General features: G+C 40.6%; 1 protein-coding gene across 4 annotated transcripts in view; it reads left to right on the top strand.

Moving 5' to 3' along the window:
- Positions 1–18,950, top strand: part of Sp1 (transcription factor Sp8) — a 30,901-nt gene extending 11,951 nt beyond the window's left edge. For 3 of the 4 annotated variants that reach the window (XM_070288607.1, XM_070288606.1, XM_070288605.1), the window contains 2 exons: positions 15,447–15,781; positions 16,022–18,950. In XM_070288607.1, coding sequence (XP_070144708.1) covers positions 15,447–15,781; positions 16,022–17,762 — 2,076 coding nt within the window. In that variant the 3' untranslated portion in view covers positions 17,763–18,950. The remainder of the gene's footprint in view (positions 1–15,446; positions 15,782–16,021) is intronic. The other variant, XM_017174801.3, reaches the window with a different exon arrangement.
- The last annotated feature ends 1,139 nt before the right edge of the window (positions 18,951–20,089 follow it).

The raw sequence follows: 20,089 nt of genomic DNA, 5'->3' as shown, positions 1-20,089 counted from the left end.
AGCTCAAGCAATTGCCACTGCAACATCAACCAGCAGCAGCAGCAGCAGCAGCAGCAACTGCAATTTGTATGCAATGAATTAAATTCCAGTGCACACAATTTTCTCAATGGCAGCGGGGTTTTCCATTGATGAAAATCACCAGGCTCACCTTTGACCAACTGGGTTGTTTGTCAAGCAGCCTGACAGCAGCAGCAACCAGAAACCAGCAACGGAGCAACATCAGCCAGAGCAACATCCCAGCAGACAAAAACGTTAGTTTTGTGGATTTCAAGCGAACAAAACATTCGATTTAGGCTCTTAAACGATAGTAAAGATATGGGTTTTGTGGCAAAAATTGCTATATATATCGATTGCGAACCTTTTACGACATCATCATCGGGCATAATCCTGAGAATTTGCAATACTCGTCCGTTTGCGCGTTCGTTTTTGAGCATTTAGCAAAGGTAATGCGGAAAGTTCGATTCTTTCTTCGTATTTAATATTTTTACGTCCGTTTCTTTGTCTGCTGGGTTGCAACAGGAGCAGAGGCAACACTGGTTAAGAATTCTTCAGAAAATGAACTAAAAATTAGCCACACGATCAAGTATTTGCAGAGCACGCTCCAAAGTCTATGAAACTAGCCTTAGATAGTAACTAAGATATATAATATATACATATTTTATATACAGATATATTTTTCTCTGGCTTAAACATAAACTCCGACCCACTGTTGACTGTTTGACAAATTTGCTGGTTGACTGCGAGGCAGACTGGCTTGGCCTGGCTTGTCTAACAAATGCAATTAGTTAAACGAATTTTGAGACGAGTCTCGGTTACGCTCGGCCATCGAAATCGTTTATCAGCAAGCAGCAACAGCAAATTGAAAACTCAAAAAAATCTCCAGAGTTTTCCCACATTCGTCAGAAAAAAAAGCTGGGAAAAAGGCCCTCGGGGGCCAGCAAGTCAAACGCCAGACTCCGGCTGTCTGTCTGCCAGAAAATTGTGGGTAATTTTCGGGGTTACCTTCGCCCGGTTACATTAGCGTGTGTGCAGGTTGTAATTTTCTACTTTGCGCCTGGCAAACGAGATGAGAGAAGAGCGAGAGGAGAGAGGAGAAAGTTTAGGCCAAGGGAAAATCTGGCTAAAACTTGTTAACTGCTCATAAAAAGTCCACAAAAAATCGAGTGATATTACATGGCCATCATTGCATCTCTCCCTGTATTGTTTCTCTGTCACTTCCTCTAATGGTATAATGAGCTACAATCCGATATAATCGCCCCACCGACTGGTGTTGTTGCGTTTTGTTAATTAGCCATTTAATGCCCAATAAAACGAGGGGCAGTCCATTGGCAACAACAATGGACAATGCCATTAGCCAGAATCCGATTCCGAATCAGAGCCGCAACACGATTTTTGATTTATTGAGTCATTAAATAATAATCATAATTTTCTTGTTTAGCGGCTTTAAAACAGACGCGCAGCGTAGCCATAAACACTATGACTTTAAAAACCAAAAAAGAGAGAAAAAAAAAGCCAGCCAAATATTTGTAAATATTATTTAAATAACTTTGGGCTATATGATTGATTATAAGCTTAATTTTTATAATGAAGAGAATATATATAGAAAATAAACCAAGAACAAGCTCAACACCTTTTACCCTCTAGCAGGGAGTGCTTCCTCCATTCCCGCATCTGTCTACTTTACACCTAAGGATGAAGAGGTGTACTTCTACTACCTGGTGTTTTGCCTCCGGTCAAGTCGATTTATCAAAAGCATATGCATACACCCAGAGTTAGGTTACATCTTCAGCTTGGATTATGAAATTAAAATTTATAAAGACACTAATCGATAGACTAGAGCCCGGCTAGCCGTCGTCATTAATCAAAGTCAGCCCTAAAAAAAAAAGCCCTGGGCTTAGACAGTGTCAACTTAACAGACTCTACATAAAAAAAAATGCTAAAAAAGAAGAACAACAAGAAATATGCAGAAAAAATACAGAAAAACAGATGTGACAACGAATAAAGAAATCAATAAGTCAAATTGCCAGTTCAACGATGTTCGGACATTGGGCATTTTCATTATTTATTATTAAACGAATTGGTGCAACCTTAACTGCCAAAGCAATTGGCTACCGGTCTTCTGTCTTTTGAGCCCTCTTCTCTGGCTGCCCAGCTGCCATCTTCGACTCCTTTGGGTCGCCAGACAGATTCGCCATGCCGAGTGCCATTCGAAATGAATATGCAAAAGAGCTTGGCCACTGCGAGAAATAAATAAATAAAAAAAAGGGGGGCGGGGGGTAGATAGGAAGGGTTAAGGGGGGAGGGACAGCAAAAAACCAGAGGGGGGACAAAACCGGCAGCATTTTGGAGCTGCGGACCAGACAGCTGGACAAGCCCTCTTCACAGCGGGACAGCACTTGGCCTCAACGGCGGCGGATGCGGCCAGAAGGAGGCGGTGGAGGAGGAGAAGGAGGTGGTTGAGGAGGCGGTTGCTGGGGGAGGGTCAGGAGGAGGGTCAGACTCAGAGACCAGGGCCCCATGCGCTCTTATTTAGCTAATTTAAATGAGCTGCAAACAAGCGGCAATAAACGGATTGGAGCAGCAACGAAAAGTGAATGCTCTTAGAGAGATATATTTTTAGGAAATAAAAGGTTTTATTTATTAATAAATTGTACAATTAAATATAGTGTTGTTGCTATATAAATTTGAATATTAGAACCCAGATGGGTGTTATTTTCAGGAGCATTTAGAAAACTTGTCTTCCTCAATTTAGTCATAGAAGATTCTAAGAAATGGTTGAATTTTTTTTTTTTTAAATAATATTTCCATTCCATTAAAATAGTATTTCCATTCATGTTTTTTTTTAATAAATGTATTTATATTTAATTTAATTTAAATTTCAATAAATTTATAGATATTTTATAAGGCTTGATTAGTCATAATACTTCACTAAAATTCTTTTAAAAACTTGCTTGTCACCTAAACAGAAAACTTAAAGAAATAATTATTTTAAATACATTTTTTGAGAAATTTTTAATATTTTAAATATTAACTTTCCCCAACATAAAATCATTTTAGGGTATTGATTCAAGTGTTATCCCCAAGCAAAAGCGAAACCCTGAAAGCGATTTTATGGGATGCCTCTTGCAATTTATCAAACATTTTCGGGGAGGCAGTAACACAGGCAAAAGGCAACAACAAATTGATTTGCATAACCAATTATAAACACATTCCGCAGGAGTATACCCTCCTTCCTTCCTTGCTTCCTTCCACTTCTTAGAGCCGCCTCCTTGGATTTTGTGCCTCTGTTTCTGTCCAAGTCTTTTGTTCAACACAAATTGTCGCACTTTAGCAGAACAACAAAGCCAAAAAGCTACCCACCTCATATAGGAGACTTTAAATAGTCCGATTTATTTGCCATTGACACGAACCGCATTTTTGTCTATTTATTTAACCATTTTAGCTGCTGCTCTTTCTGTTTTTTCGCCAGCTTATTTGCTCGGCTAAACTGACCAGAACAGATATGCCAGGCAACGGCCTGGCACAGTTAGATATCTGCCCGATTTGGCTACTTAACGTATACTATATATACTATGTGTGTTTTTATGCGAATTGTACGCTGTAAAACAAATCTGATTGCACATTGTACAACCATTAAACGAGTCACGTCAACTGCAGAAAATGGCTTTCCACATGACAGACATGCATTAGCCAAAAAGGCTTTCGATGGTCTTGTAAAAAATTACAAATATCTAAAGCTAAGCTGTTTTTTTTGAAAATATATAAAAAAATATTTAAAGGATTTCAGTTGAGTTTGACCCACTTTAAGCCTTTACTTAATAATGCAATTTACTTTTTAGAACTCAAAGATTTTCCTTCTATTTATTTTGCATATGATAAAGTAGAGAACAAGAGGCGGGTGAAGTGTTTGCTGTAGAGCCCATCACTTATTAAACACTCGTCACTTTTAATTAAAAGTCGCCGCCGCCCGTTCCTTGGCCAAGAAGCGACTATTGGCCCAGGTTTATTCCCACCAAGTTGGTTAGGGAAATGCGGGGATACAGGCACTACTGCTGAGAGAGAGGGGAACCAGGGGCTGCAGCTGCATGCCACTGCAATTTGCAATTACCACAAACACGCGGCGCAGGAACACCAGCAGCAGCAGCAGCAACATTGCATGGCAAAAGTTTTGCAATTAGAACACTTTTCGCGTGGTTTTAATGATAACACATGGGCGGGGGGCTCCCCAAAGAGGGGTACCTCGAAACGAGTATGGCGCAGGCGGAGGGGCGTGGCAGGAAACTAGCTTTTAAGTGTGTCTGCACACAGAAAACGCAAGCGCAAAAAATGGGAAAAAAAAATTTGTTTAAAAAGCTTTGGAGTGGAAAACACTAGCAGGGATTTTCCTTTAAAGAAAGGATTATTTTATAAGGATACTATTAGGGTTTTTTTTTAATATATGTAAAGTTATTTTATATTTATTTTGTATTTATTTTGTATTTATTTCTTATTAATTTTTCCACAAAAATCCTTTATAAACAAAGTGCTTCTAAAAAATTAGTTTATAAACTTAAAATTTATATAAATATATATAAAACCTTTTTTAAAAAACATATATATATATTTATTTTCCACTACATATAAATCATATTTGTAATATATTGAACAAAATTCGTGAGAAAAACCTTTCAAGGATTTTCTCTTTCATTTTTTTTTCCACGGATTCTTCTCTCGTTTGGAATCTGTTGTTTTAGGCCTACGTTTTTGGCATAGTTTCGGAATCAAGTGGAAATATTGTTGGGAGAGAGTGCCAGTGGCTTTTGTCCTGCTTTGTCTCCGTTGTCCTGTGGCCTTTGTTTCGATTTTGTGTGGTCAAGTGCCGCAGGACAAAGGACAATGCTACGTTTTGGCCTCTGTTTTTACAGGAATACTCGCTCATTAGAGCGCAGATTTAGAGCAAATGTTCTTTGTTGAGTGTCCTGAGAGTGTCCTGTGTGTGTCCTGTGTGTGTATGTTTTCTTTTGCTACTAAATCAGGCGCTGTGGAACACGCATTAAAGGATTTAAAGGATCATCGCTCGCTCGCCTGCCGACATCCTGCGGCGATAATCGCTGCCAGGATCACAGCTCTCACTCTCCTTCTCTCTCTGTCACACAGTTTCTCTCCTCTCTCTCACTAATTTGTTACAAAAATTGCACATTTCGTTGTTCGCAACATGGGGTCGTGTCGTGAATCGGTGTCCTTTTTTTTCCCATCATCTTAGCGCAGCATCCCCTCTCTCTCCCCTAATTTCGCTTTATATTCCTCCATGGCCATCCATCACCGCCATTTGGCAGTTGCCTCCTCCTTGCTCTCCTCTCTTTCTCTCTTCATTCATCCCGGCGGCCTTGACCTTTGTCTCCTACTGCGCCATTTCGGGCATTTAGCGGCACTTAGTGCCCAACCCCCTCTCCCAATGCCACCCCGTCTGCCTGCGACTGTCTATCGATAATTTGACAGTACAGTAAGTACAGTCAACGCGGTTAGAACTTGTTGGGACTTGCTTATTTTTGATTATTTTTGTATATTCTTTGAAAATAACAAGAATATTAGTGTGAAATTATAGATTTATAGATTTTAATGTTTATTTAATGGTTTTAATTGAAGAAAATCCCAGTTTTATCAAGGAAAACATGCTTTAAAAATCAAGGTTTTCCCTTTGTTATTAAGGTGTCTTAAGTAAGGCAAAGTGTTTTTATTAACTGGCTTTTAAATTGTTTATTATTTAAATACACAAATTTATGTAATATATTCCCAAGTGAGCGAGACAGACGGAATCAATTGTCTTGCTATAAATATCAATATCAATATCAAGTTGGCTTTCAATCAAACTCATTATGCTAATGAAGACACACAGCTGCACACGCCTACACACACACACACACACACAGCACACATACATGGGAATAAAACGCACACAGACACCTTCCATCGCTGAATGACTAAGTGAGTGAGCGAATCGAGTCCGACTTGCGATCGATCGATCGAGCAACTTGCTGTGGGGCTGCTTAACCAACCATCGAAGCAACTTAGTAACCAACCAGTCAACCATCCAACCAACCAACCATCCATCCATCCATCCATCCATCCATCTATCTAAACCTTCGTTTGGTGGGTAAGATCCAGGAGGGTTCCGGTGGGTACAACATCATCATCGCGTTGATGATCGCCAATGCCTGACCATCGACATGAACACCGACAGCTTGCGGCGACGTTTAAATTTGTTCATACTATAAACAAAATGAGCTGAAGATTCTATCTGTTCGTGTAAATATTTGTTAAAATTAAGCTTTCAACTGAAAAGTTTCAAACAAAATTTTAATATCAAGAGGCAAGGCTTCTCCTTTGTCAGAGTCTTTGCATTGATCTATATATTATATATATATTTGATATCTGATATCTTCGATAGCTTCTAGCTGATTGATGCTGAACAGATCGGCAGATCGTTATAGCTGACAACGATTAGTCTAATAGTTGGTAATTTCATTTGATTTAAGCGATTACCCAGCGAGTGATCATTAGAGATCAGATGTTATAACTTGGGGAGAAAAACAGCCATTGTTGGGCTTGCTAATTTGTCAGCTAGATTGTAGAGATCAGTGGGAGATCGAAATGATTAGCGGATCTCACATAGAGCTATCAAATTATATGGGTTTTAATAGGGCAAAGTGTTGACAAGAGATGGGTATCACTAAAAGGGGGTTTTTTATAACCAAAAGTAAGCTGAGAAAGTGCTTAAAAATAATTTTAATTTAGGGTTACTTTTGAAATATTTTTTTATAGGGTATTTCAGCTTCGTCTAGTTGTGTTTGACTTTAGCTACAAATTTTGTTTGCATTTTTAATGTGTTTTTTTTTTCGCTTAAATATGCTGCTGCTTTTTGTGGCCTCTGGCAAATGTTTTGTCTTTATTTCGTGGTGTGGTTTTTTAGCTTTTCTGTTATTTTGTTTCTGTGTGTGTGTGTTTTTTTGTTGTAGTTTTCTTTTTTTTGTAATTTTTTTTTCGCAAATTAGCCCGCAGACATGGGCAGACATGCAAACCTTGCGTTTGGAGACGGTGAGCACTCGATACAACGGCAACAGGAACAACACCTTTTTCAAGAGCTGCACACACATAATTCAATTAATTTGATTTAATTGCTGCAATGAAAGCGGCGCATAAATTGCATAAATTAGCCGCGAAACTGAGCAATACAACGCCACCAACATGGAAATGGAAAATGCCCACCGTTTATATTTTCTAAAGTCCATATTTACATGACCATATACCCATACCGATATATTTCAAGAGTATCTAAAGCCAGGATTAACTGGTATATATTGGCCACTGAGAGCACTCTTTTGCCACTGCTTTTGGCCTAATGACGTTGCAAATTTGTGGCCTACGTTGTTCCTGTTGCCTGTCAGCGTTTATTTTGTTTGAAAGTCCTCGCACTCTTCTGTCTCCCTCGAAAAACGTAATCCCCGCAACGTGCTGAAAGTTGCGAGTTTTATGAAGTTTTAAGCAGGCCCTAAGTGTAATGCGAGTTGAACACGTCAACAGCGGGGAAGTCCTTTGCGGCGGGCAAGGGAGTCAAGGATGTGGTGGTGGTAAGGTATGTAGATAGGCAAACGGGTTGCCTGAACTTCGAATTTAACAGAGTTCAAGTCTTGTCAATAAATACACTCGAGGCGAGAGGAAACCACAAGAGAGACAATATGATGAGAGGTAACACTTGGCTTGAAATGAGGGGATAAGGAAAATTGAGATGGGAAGATATATTTAAAATATTTTACTGTAAAGTTTATAGTAAGGTTTTGAGTTTTTTGTTAGTCGTAAATATTTTTTATTAAATTTTACAACTAATATAGGCTATATTACTTCCCTAAATCTAACCTCTTTGCTCTCCTATTTCTATTATAAACCTCATAAGCATTTTACTCCCCCTTTGTTTATATTTATATCAACACTTTTGCTTTGAATTCTTTTAATATTTTATTGCAAAATAGTATCTTGTGTTTCACCCACCCTTTTCTTTGCCAGTGGCCAGCTCCCCTTTTCGAATTGAAAACATAATCAACCCCAATTACTGTGCCCTGGGCCTGAACTTAAACACCCGAACAGGCCAAAGCACTCACCAAGTTCGGGTTCAAATTAATTGCAATCCGAGGAACATTAAATGTGACCCATTGCAAAGAGGGGGAAGCTCTCTTAGCCCGGTCCTATACCCTCTCTCTCTGTATACAGAAAGAATGTTATGTGGCTCTAATGAGCGGTCAGTTAATCATTATATTTCACAGTTGCGGGCGGAGGCGTGACTGTTGCCCTTGGAAGCGCCAGGATTAAAGAGGAAAAAGAGTGGTTTCAAGGGGGTTCTTTTGAAGGGAGTTTCAGGGGTAGTCAAGAGGTTTCTTAAGGGGGTTTTTAAGGAGGTTTTAGGGGGCTTTAGGGGGTTTTAGGGGGCTTTACTTGGGTTACAAGGGGGTTTTTGAGGGGGTATTAGGGATATTTTAGAGGATTTTAAGGGGTTTTCTTTAGGAGGCTTTAGAGGGTTTTAAAGGTTTTCAAAGGGGTTTTTTGGAGGGGGTTTTCGAGGATGTTTTCGACGAGATTTTCGAGGAGGTTTTAACTTGATTTAATTTAGTTTCCAAGGGGCAAGTTTTAAGAGGAGGTTTTACTGGTGTTTTAGAGGGGTTGTCAAGGGGCAAGGGTGAGAAGGGGTTGCTTAAGGAATAAGAAGTGAGAAAAAAAGAAAACCAAATGAACAGCAAAGTGAAGGAACATAAAATTAAAGCATTTTCAAAATTAAATTCTTATCCTCTACACTCTACAGTCTTTCTTTCTCTCTGACTCTCTTTCTCTTGCTCACCATCTCTTTCCCTCACACATTAAAGACACTTTAATGCACTTCATCAATTTGGGTTATGACTTTAGTTCGCTTCCAGACGAATCTCTCAGTTCGTAATTATCGGTTCAAACCAAAAAAAAAAATACAAGTTTATAGATACTCTTATGAAGGAAATATATGTATATAAATAATTAAAAAAGCTAAGAAAATAAACAAGAAATCTAGGAAAAGAATATGAAACACAAAATTAAATAGTTTCTTAAATTTAAATTAAACTTTGGAGGAATATAGTTATATATTAGAGTATTTCTAGATCGCTTATATCAGATCCCATCCCCTGGCTGGGTTTGCTGTTTTTTTGAAATTTCTCAAAAAATAATAAATAATAAAAAAGCAGCAAGCAACGAGGCAGCATCAGCATCAGCAGCAGCCACAGATAAGGATGAAAAAAATAACGCACGAGAGAAGAAGGATGAAAAAATAATAATAAAAATTATGATGAAAAAGTCTGGAGCTTTGGAAACTCCATTAATTTTTGCCCAACGTTCTTGTTGTTGTTGTTGTTTTTTTTTTTTTTGAGCGTCATTGTTAATGAGTTTTCGTGTATGGCTTACTTATGGGCACAGGAGTCCGGAGTCCGGAGTCCAAACTCTGGAGGACCAGTTCCAAGGAACTACCGGGGCCCAAGACAAAGTCTTGGCTACTTAGCCCCCCTATATATATCCTGTCCCTGGTCAGGGCCTCCTTTATTTTCCTTTTTCCTTTTTTTTTTTTAATAAACTTCTGGGACAGAAGCGACTCGGTTCCCACGCTGCTTTTAATTTGCGAGCCAGGCCAAGTCTCCTGCAGAATCAGAATCAAAGCCATTAGTTTACACTTTACATGCTAATGGAAGGGATGAAGGTCGGGTCTGGGAGTTGGAGTCCAAGTCCCGCCTGAAGCCCTTTGGCTTTGGTGGCTTCTGGAATGGTGGAGCTGACGGCGCGCAGCCGAAAATAAAATCAAAACCAATGAACTTTTTTTAATTGCCTATGAAAATTGTATGTGGCTTCTCCACCGATTCTCCGGCAATTCTCCAAGCGTATGCAGTAGCTTCTGCTCCACCAGATCTCCAGACCAGACTCCAGACCAGTTGGCAATTTAAAGTTTCTTTTATTTTTTCGCTGACTCGTTTTAAGTGTTTGGTTTTTTTTTGCTGCTGTTTTATTTGCATTTTGGCGCCGGAGTTTTCGAGTTTTTTTTTTTTCAAGCTGCAGTTAAAAATTTTTAAGGAGAGCCTTACTCTGTAAGACACTGTGCCACAAAGTTAGGGGATTAGCGAGTATTGATTTCTGTTGATGGATTGCCATAATTGTCGGCTTGGATCTTAGGATATTTGATTTTTTAAGAGGCTCTTTTTAATGAAGAAAGCTCATTAGAGGAAGGTAAATTTAAAGACTTAAATTAAAACTAAGCGTTAACTTTCATACCCCTTACTAAGCCTTAAATAATGGATAATTCTTTCGAGATTTTATTTTGTATTTTTAAATTTAATAGTTTATTTTTTAAAGATTTTCCTTAAGAGTCCAAGCCTTCATTGAGGAAACTACCTTTTAACTTCCTCTTTCTTGCCGCTCTTTTTTTGTCTTGGCCACCTCAGGCGGTCTTTTGGAAGTTGGCCTAATTAAAACAGTTGAAAGAGTCGAAAACTGGCTCTGATCTCGATCTGGGTTACGGAGTCGGAAACCCCGGGCAGGGAGATCTTCAAAAGGCGCGAGCTAAACAAATTTGGACGGCACAGCAGGCGATGATTCTCAGTTCCCGTTGAGAACAGTTCCCAGTTACCAGTTCCCTGATCCCTGATCCCAATTCTCAGTTCCCTGATCACAGTTCCCATTTCGGATGTGGATGCTTCCCCTTCCTCCTGGTCGAGTTCACAGCGGGCGCTATCAGCAAATGGCACTGCAGGTTCAGCACCTTTTATCTACCTCAGCTCAGTCGCTCAGCTCTCTCATTCTCACCTAGCTGCCTCTCTCTCTCTCACTCTTTCTCCAGCTCTTTCTCCATCTCTTTCCATCTACTCGAGCGGCAACAAGTTGGGCACATCAATCGGAGGCGGTGTCATAATTTTCACAGCAGGTGTCGTCGCTAATGATTTACAATGGGTTCGAGGGGGGAGGGGAGAGTATAGCCAGAGAATCCACAAGAGAAATAGAGGGAGATGCTCTGCACTTTGTTGCATCTTCCCGCTTCCTCCCTCTCCTCTCTCTGTCGTCGGCAAACAACAATAAAAATGTGAAAAATCTAAATTCGATGTGGTGGACCTTCGGTGTCGCTCTCCGTTTGATGTCGATTCCAAAGACCAATTCATTATTCATCAGTTTGCATTGTTTAGGGGGTATGTCCAGCGTCCAATGTCCATGGGCGTCTGCTGTGTGGGGGGCGTTGCAGTGGCTAATTTGCCTCCGGGTTGGGACTGGGTTGGGATGCGTTCCAGACCAGCGCCAGTGGCGCCATTGGCGTCCCCCCCTAGGGTGCCTGAGTGCCAAACAAATTGTTAACTTTTGTGATCCGATTCGATATGGATTCGGGCGATTCCGGTGGTTAAAAGGTTTATGATCTGAGTTTAAAGGGGGTTTCTTTACTTGAAGGGAGATGGTATTAGTAGTATCTGCTTTTGTAATGATTTAACTAGAGCAGGGTTGCCCAGGGATAAGATTTACGGCTCAGCTTGGGCACTAGTCAGTAGGCAGAGAATGTAATATAATTTGGTACCTAAATAGGAGTTAAATAATTATTAAGCCAAGTCCCATAATTTGTTTATGTTTTTATATGTGATAATAATATGTATAATAATAGTGGATCTCAGCAACAGGGGACTTGGGGGTCAGCAATTGCTCTTTTCAGTATTGTACATGATGAAAAGAATAAAAAATTGTATCTAATTCTAACATATTTTGGAGTAGGTGCATATATAGGTACATAAAATATATATTTTTCGTAGTGATAATAGGGCACGGTTTCTTGACTAGATAGTCTTTAAGGTCGTTACAGTATTTTATATAATAAAAACAATACAAATGTGTACCTAATTCTAACATATTTTGAAGTAGTTACCTATTTTTCAAGTCATAATAATTTTCAAAATAATATTATCTTCTTTTTCGTGGATATACTAGGAAATGTAGGCCAAGGTTTTTTTAATCAATAGTCTTTAAGTGCCTTAAACAGTATTATACATAATGTTAATAATTTAGCAATTATAATTTTGTACCTTAATCGAACCTCTTTTGTAGTTAAATACCTTACATAGTTAACAAAATACGTTTTCTATGTTTTTATACATAGTAGTTTGATTATTTTTATTTTCTAAAGTCTCTGCATATAATTTAATGTTATAATTTCGAACTTTAAAGGAGCCTCGTTCGATAGATTATCCTGAAATCGATCAAAAAGCCTGATCGATTAATCAAATCGAGTTGCATTTTAATTTTTTTGCCCCAGACTCTGCTGACTGACTAACTAACTGACTGACTTGCCTGCCTCGATATCATTTTGTATAATTTTCATGCCACACACACACACACACACACACACAACACACACCCCACACACACACACACATACACATAGACAGGCCATTACTCATACGCGCAGTTGCACGACGTTGAAATTGCTCCAATTAAGTGTGTGCTTTTTTCGGCCTGGCATCGTTTCGGTTTTATTTCGTTTTGTCTGGGTTTTTGGCTTTGGTTTTTGGCTTTGGCTTTTGGCTTTTGTCTGGGGCCAAAGTAGTTCGGTGGCTCGATTCCACGGGGGAACTCACGATTCGAATGGGTGATGTCATTAGGCTGCCAAAGCACCTGTCCAGGGTCGGGATGCGCAGAGTTTGCAATTGAAAAAAAAAGCGGCAGCGACATAAACGTGCCACAGATCCAGAAAATAAGCAAACATCACACAGTTGAGCTCAAAATAATGGAACTATAGTCTTATTTAATTTATAAAAAATTATTTTAAATTTTTTTTTTAGAAAACAATATTTTTAAAAAACCTATAAACTATAGTTTTATTTAAAAATGTTATCAAATCCCTTAGAATTCGTAGCATTTTCTAAGTCAATTCCCTTGACCATAGGTGTATAGAAAGACAGAGAGGGAGAGAGAGAGAGAGGGCGTACCTGGGGGTGGGCTGTTGCAGGGGTTCCCCCCACACATCCCACCCGAAACTCCCGCGATTCCTGGAGTGGCCAATTACCGCTCGAAATAGCAGCTTCCGCGGAGGCTCTCTGATCCCGATCTCCGGCTGATTTTGATTGCTGGTTGCCAGCAAGTCCACCACTGCACCACCACCACACCCCTTGCGAAAAAAACGGTAAAAGCTCGAAACTAGGCAACTGTAAATCGCTAAAGTCGGACCAAGTCAGTAAACTATTAACTTAATTTTTTTGGACAACTCGACGAGGCCACGACTACTGGGCACAAGGCACTTGGAGAAAAATCGTGGTTGCATTTGGAGAAAATTATTGAAATCAAAAGGGTGAAGAAGAAAGAACAATCCTTAAAATTTAATCCTTCGATTTAATCGATTAATTGCTTGTTTATAAGATACTTTCCCATTTTAACTAAATAATGCAAAATAATTTATATTTAATTCTTTCAAAACGCCCTTAAAAAAGTAAAAATCTATTAATAAATAAACAAAATGTATTATTAATTAATTGTTAATTTCTTAGTTAATCGATTTACTGATCGATAATACAATTTCTTATAATAATAAAACAATTTATCCCTAAATACTGTAAAGAAATAAAAATACCTACAAAAAATTACAAATCTATTAAATCCATTAAAAATATTTAACATTTAGTAGCAATATTAATTCTTACAGATAATCGATTTATTTATCGATACTGAAATAATATTTAAGATATGTAAAACGTTAGGTATTATTTTACAGTCGCTTTTGTAAATTCAAAAGAAATACTTTCAGAACATAGTTTTTCCTAAGAAAAAATTTGAATATAATTAGTGCAGATCGATTTTCGATTAACGATTAATTTTGGCTTGCTGTGCATCGGGCGAGTTGATTGAACAACTTTTACGTTATTGGCCAAAGTTGCTTAACTTGTTGTTGACAATTCTGGCCTTATTGTTGCTGGAGTGGCTCTTGTTGTTGTTATTGTGTTAGCTGCTGGTGCAGCAACAACAAATCATGCAGCTGGCATCCATGAAATGTGTTTGATGAGGATCGGTAGACCACAGATTGGAGAATCCTTCCTGAATCCTGAGGCATCATCATCGACCTTCGTCAATTGGCCAGCAATTTCGAAGGAGAGAGAGAGTGAGAGAAATGAGGGTTGAAAGGTGAAGTGTCGGCATTCGGAGTCGCTAGACAAAAAGCGGAATTGAAAATTAGTTTTGGCCAAGTCAGTGAGCCACCAGAAAAGGAAGAATCCCCTTTCGCGCCGCCTTTTAATGACTTCCTCCCGACTCCGTTTTGTGGGATTATAAATGTCTGTGGGAAACGAGGGTCTTTGGTAGCAAGTCGATTGACTAATACTCTGGCCACAAAAAGGTTCAAAAAATAGCTGTCAAAGGCCATATTTCTAACAACTTAATTGGAGTTTAAATAAATTTTAAATCTTGAAATGTATATTCATTTAAGGGTAATGAAGTATGTGAAATTGTGGCAGTTGTAACACTTAACACATGAAATGCGAACAAAAACAGATTTATTTAGGTGGAAAAATGTTGAATTTAAAGTTGGAAAAAATATATAAGACATGGTTATTATTTTTTTAAGCACTACATAGTAATTTATAACAGTAATAAAATATTTTATAAGGAATTTTATTAATTATTATTTTTATTCCAGTATAAATACGATTTTACTCAAAGTTTTTACGTCTTAAAATATTATTTAATTTAATTTTTTCTTAATTTAAAATAATTTACAATTCTTTAAAAATGATTTTGTAATTATTTTTCTTGATTTAGTATATATCTTTAGTCCCATAAACTCATTCCAAGTCAAAGAGTATCTGGCGGCAGCAAGGAGACCGTAAAAAAGCGGCTCGTTCGCAGCGCTAAAAGGGAATTTCTCGAGTTTTGATTTACGTGGCGAATTAATTTTGTGGGCTGCTGTTACCCCTTACTCCCCCCTCTCAACGCCTTAACCCTATTATATATTTTATTTTTTTTGGCAGACATTAGAATCCGTTGGCCGCAAAGAAAACAAAGCAAACCGTGGCAGGAAGCGAAATTGAGCTCGACTAATTCGCATTTAAGTAATTTGCAAAATTCGCGCGAACGGGAGTTAATTAAGAAATGCAAGCATGGGGAATTTAAAAACCAAATATTTATAAATAAAATAGAATATAGAAAAGATATAGAAGTTTACAGGATTTTATAAAGATTTAGAGACAGATATAAACAAGGAAATGGAATTTACTGGAGTCTTTTTCCTGCTCAACAAATCTTTAATTCTTAAACATTTAATTTTTTGTATAAGAAATATGTTAAGAATTGTCAAAAAAAAAAAAATAATTTTATTTTAATATATTATTTAATTGTATATTTTTATTTTTAAAATATTTATTTATCAATTTCCTTTATAATTCCAGGACCATCCGAGCCTGAGAGGCACCCCCTTGGCCATGCTGGCCGCCCAGTGCAACAAGCTCTCCAACAAATCCCCGCCACCGCTGGCCGATGCCGCCGTGGGCAAGGGCTTCCATCCGTGGAAGAAGAGTCCCAACTCACCGGCGGCGGGCAGCAGCGGCGGCTCCTCTGGCGGCGGTGGTGGTGGTGGCGGCGGCAGCAGCGTTGGCCAGCATTCACCTTGCGCTATCTCGGCGGCCAGCTCTTCGAGCTCCAGTGGCAGCACCAGCGGCGGCGGTGGTCAGTCGTCCAGGAGTTTGTCCTCCAGTGCCAGTACCATGGTGAACATCACAGCTAGGTAAGCAGACAGGCGGCGCACAGCGGTCCTCAAAGGATAAGAGGACCAAGTGGTGGCAGTGGATCCCAGTAAATGATGGAGAAACGACTCCATTAAGTGACATTCAAAGGGATATCTAAGAAAGGGGAGCCCCCCAGGAGAGTTCCTAGCCACCATCTATGTCCTTCGTATCCTTTCCTGGATCGCTGTGCGCGGTTAGCCGCAGCAGCTTGGCCCTATACGACTCGCGAGTAATTTCAGCATCTATCCTTACAGTCGCCCCCTGGCCTCCTCCTGCGCGGCGGTGGGCGGAGGATCCACCGGCAGCTCCTCCTCCGCCTCCGCCGGTTCGCAGTCGTCCGCCTCGGCAGCGGCGGCAGCGGCCGCTTACGGCGGAGACTTGTACTTCCCAAACACCTCGACCTCGACCACAATGGATAACCACCACATGCACCAGGGCCTTCTTGGCAAGGTGGAGGCCGGTGCGGCTGCCTTTGGCGGCGTCTATTCGCGCCATCCCTATGATTGGCCCTTCAATGCTGTCACCCACAAGGAGGCAGCGGCGGCCAGCGTGAACTCTGGATGGTGGGACATGCACAGTGCCGCCGGCTCCTGGCTGGACATGGGCGGTGCCGGGATGCATTCCACGATGGCTAACTATGCCAGCGAGAACTACAGCTCGGCGCTGAGCCACTCCCTGCTTGGATCTGGCCAACATCTGCTCCAGGACACGTACAAGAGCATGCTACCCGGCCAGGGTGTGGGCGTCGGTGTCGGCATGGGCGTGGGTGTCGGCGGTGGCCTGGGTGGCGGTCTCGGTGGCTTCTCGCTGCCGCATAGCTCACCATCGGCTGCAGCGGCAGCGGCGGCCACAGCGGCAGCAGCGGCTGGTGGATCACCACAGGGTGGATCACCATCGACGCCGTCGCCAAGGTCACAGCGAAGGTATGCGGGCAGGGCGACCTGCGATTGCCCCAATTGCCAGGAGGCGGAACGTTTAGGGCCGGCCGGTGTACATTTGCGAAAGAAGAACATCCATTCGTGCCACATACCCGGTTGCGGCAAGGTGTACGGCAAGACGTCCCATCTGAAGGCTCACCTGCGGTGGCACACCGGCGAGCGTCCCTTCGTGTGCAACTGGCTGTTCTGCGGCAAGCGCTTCACGCGCTCCGACGAGCTGCAGCGCCACCTGCGGACGCACACCGGCGAGAAGCGCTTCGCTTGCCCCGTGTGCAACAAGCGCTTCATGCGCAGCGACCACCTGGCCAAGCACGTGAAGACGCACAATGGCACGGCTAATCACCAGGCCAACGGTCTGAAGAAGGGCTCCTCGGAGTCGTGCAGCGATTCCGAGGAGGCCGCCAACCAGTCGGGCGAGTCCAACGGGCTGGGCGGCGTGGGCAGTGGCCCTCAGACGGGCGGGGCCGGCGGCGGCGGGGGTGGCGTTGGCTCCACTGGACCGGTAACGGGACCCACCTCATCCACAACCACTGGCCCCTCCGGTCCCGGCTCTAGCTCTAGCTCCGGCTCGAGCGGCGGGGCCGGTGGCGGTTCTGGTGGTGGCGGTGGTGGGGGTTCCGGTTCCGGTTCCGGATCCGGCAGCCATCCCGGCACCCCGACCTCGCTGCACGCGCACAGCGCCAATGGCACGTCCAGCAGCCTGCTGGGCGGCGGTCTGCACCTGGCCACGCCGCACCAGATGGTCGCCGCGGGCGGTTCGCCGGTGATGCTTCACCAGCAGCAGCAACAGCACCTTCAGCAGCAGCAGCAGCAGCATCATCAACAGCAGCAGCAACACCAACAGCAGCAGCAGCAGCAACACCAGCAACAGCAGCAACATCACCAACAGCAGCAGCAGCAACATCACCAGCAATTTGGCCAGCAGCAGCATCCCCACGCCCATCACCTGCACCACCACTCGCACCATCCGCACCACCTGGCCGGTGGATCGCCAGGACTTGATCCCAGTTCCCTGGTGGATATAAAGCCGCCCATGGTTTGAGGGTCGCTGGGACCCTTCCTATTCACCAACTGAGCGGGATTGGGTTCCAAATAATTGAACAAAAAAAATACAACATTAAATATAGCACACACCACATAGGGAGTTTATATATATCACAAACACACACATACACACAACACACACACACAGCTATGTGTAGAGTTTTTGGCGGTTGTACATATAGCCAGCCGATGCAGATGTCTGTACATAATTCAAGGCCCCGCTCTATGTGTCTAAAGAAAAAATAACCACAGTATACATATTGCTTGTAGCTTATGGTAGCCTAAGCCATCGTAAAACCTAGATCGATCCAATTTTTTTTATGCATTTTTTTTTTTAAACTAGCCCTATGGATATGTAATTTTTTTCATAGGTCCTAAGAGTAAATATATATATATTATAAATCGTATATCGTACGACATTAACCAACAGACAAGCTTCGAGCACCACAACTCTAACTATTTGTTGAACAATTATGCAATTCTAAAGAAAAAAAGGAAACTTAAATATTTGAATATATATATGTATTTTATATATGATAATGAGAAAGCTTAAAATGAGAGGGGGGATATAAAAACAAAAAAACATCATAAATATATTTCTAGTCCAATTATAAAAGTGTGAGCGAACCAAAATTGTAAAAAGCTAAAATGATCATTGAAAAGGTAACCGGAAAGAGGGGCCTCTGGTACTCCTGTAAATTTAGCGTATATATGTATATGTATGTATGTCCCCGGCACATTTATTTCCGCTAAAAACTAACCCACTGAGACGACGAGGAGAGGAGAGGAGAACGAGGAGCAGCTCGAGGAGGAAGGACCTTAGACGCTAGTGCTTTAACCCAATCTAACTTAAATCCCAAATCTAAAATAAATGTGTTTTGTTGTTTTATTTGAAACTAGGCTTAGAGCAGATACTTAGATACTTAGCACACCCACAGCACACACACACCCACACACATACACACACACACACACAATTGAAGCAACAACCGACAACGGCTGACAAAATCAACGACAACTGGTGTTATATATATTTATAAAAAATATATATTTACGGCTTGGCAAGTTCTCGGTTTGCTAGCCGCATCAGCAATTTATCATCTTCGATTACTACTACTTTTTTTTTGTCTATGTAAATTAATTATTTAAAATACGAATAAACTATTTAAATTTCATTCAAAATAAATGTACAACAAAACGCTCCATTCGGACTTATTGCAAAGGGGGGGTTTTGGGGGGGTGTTACAAGGGTTTTTTTTTTTTGTCTAAATCAATTTGGCTGGATTGTATACATATGTGTGTGTTCTACACATGGAGAAAAGGTATGTAGAAAAGAAACCCAGAAAAGGGGCTTCAAGGAATAAATACTTGAGAATTATAAGCCGTAATACTGCAAAAATATTTTTTATTAATTTTTTTTTATAATTATTATCATTATTTATTTATTTTTTAATATTAATATTATTATTTTATTATTTATTTCTTTTTTAATTTTTATATTTTACGATTGAAAAATAATTTACTAGCTAGAAAATACGTCATCTTGTTTCAAATCTTTTCTAGAATTTCTTTCTCCAGAATAAATACTTGAGAATTATAAGCCTTAATGCAGCAAAAATATCTTTTATTTATTTATTATTATTACTATTTATTTTTTATTATTATTTATTTATTAGTATTATTTATATATTATTATTAATTATTTAGTTATATTAGTTTTAAAAATTAATAAATAATAAAAACATAATTATTTATTATTATTTATTTATTTTTATAACTATTTTTATTATTTTATTATTTTCTTTAAACATATTTCTTTTAGAACCCTCTGTATAATTTTGCTCAGTGCATTTCTATCAATCGTTTTATCCGCAATAAGCGTAAAATATGTTTCTCTGATTGAGGGTGGTTAGCCAGATTTTTTGGGGATGCTGCTGGGCTTCCTGTTGGTCCTCTGGCTCGCCATCTCATCATCATCTCGCCACCTCCTCAGCTCTAGCTGGTCGTTAACGACTTTTAACGCTCTTGATCTTGGGCGGCGGGGGAGAGGTTAAAAGGTCAACCCTCGTCCTGATGTGTGTGAGTGATTTAAATTTTATTACCGTGGATTCGCCGCACCCTCTTGGAACCCTCGGTATCTGAGAATCTGGGAATCTGGGAATCCTGGAACAGATTGCCCATGAAGTGGGTGCAGATTGTTTTTATATATGCGACTGGATTACGCTGCGCAGTTATTTTTGCTTTTATTTTTTCTGGTTCCCCCAATGTTTTGACATTCCCAAAAGGGGGCGGTAAAAGGGGGCGGCAATGGGTGGGCCCCCGGGG

This window comes from Drosophila kikkawai, chromosome X, assembly GCF_030179895.1.
Source record: "Drosophila kikkawai strain 14028-0561.14 chromosome X, DkikHiC1v2, whole genome shotgun sequence".
NCBI classification, from domain to species: Eukaryota; Metazoa; Arthropoda; class Insecta; order Diptera; family Drosophilidae; genus Drosophila; species Drosophila kikkawai.
Note: the sequence above shows the minus strand (reverse complement) of the source record. Positions and strands in the feature narration are given on the sequence as shown.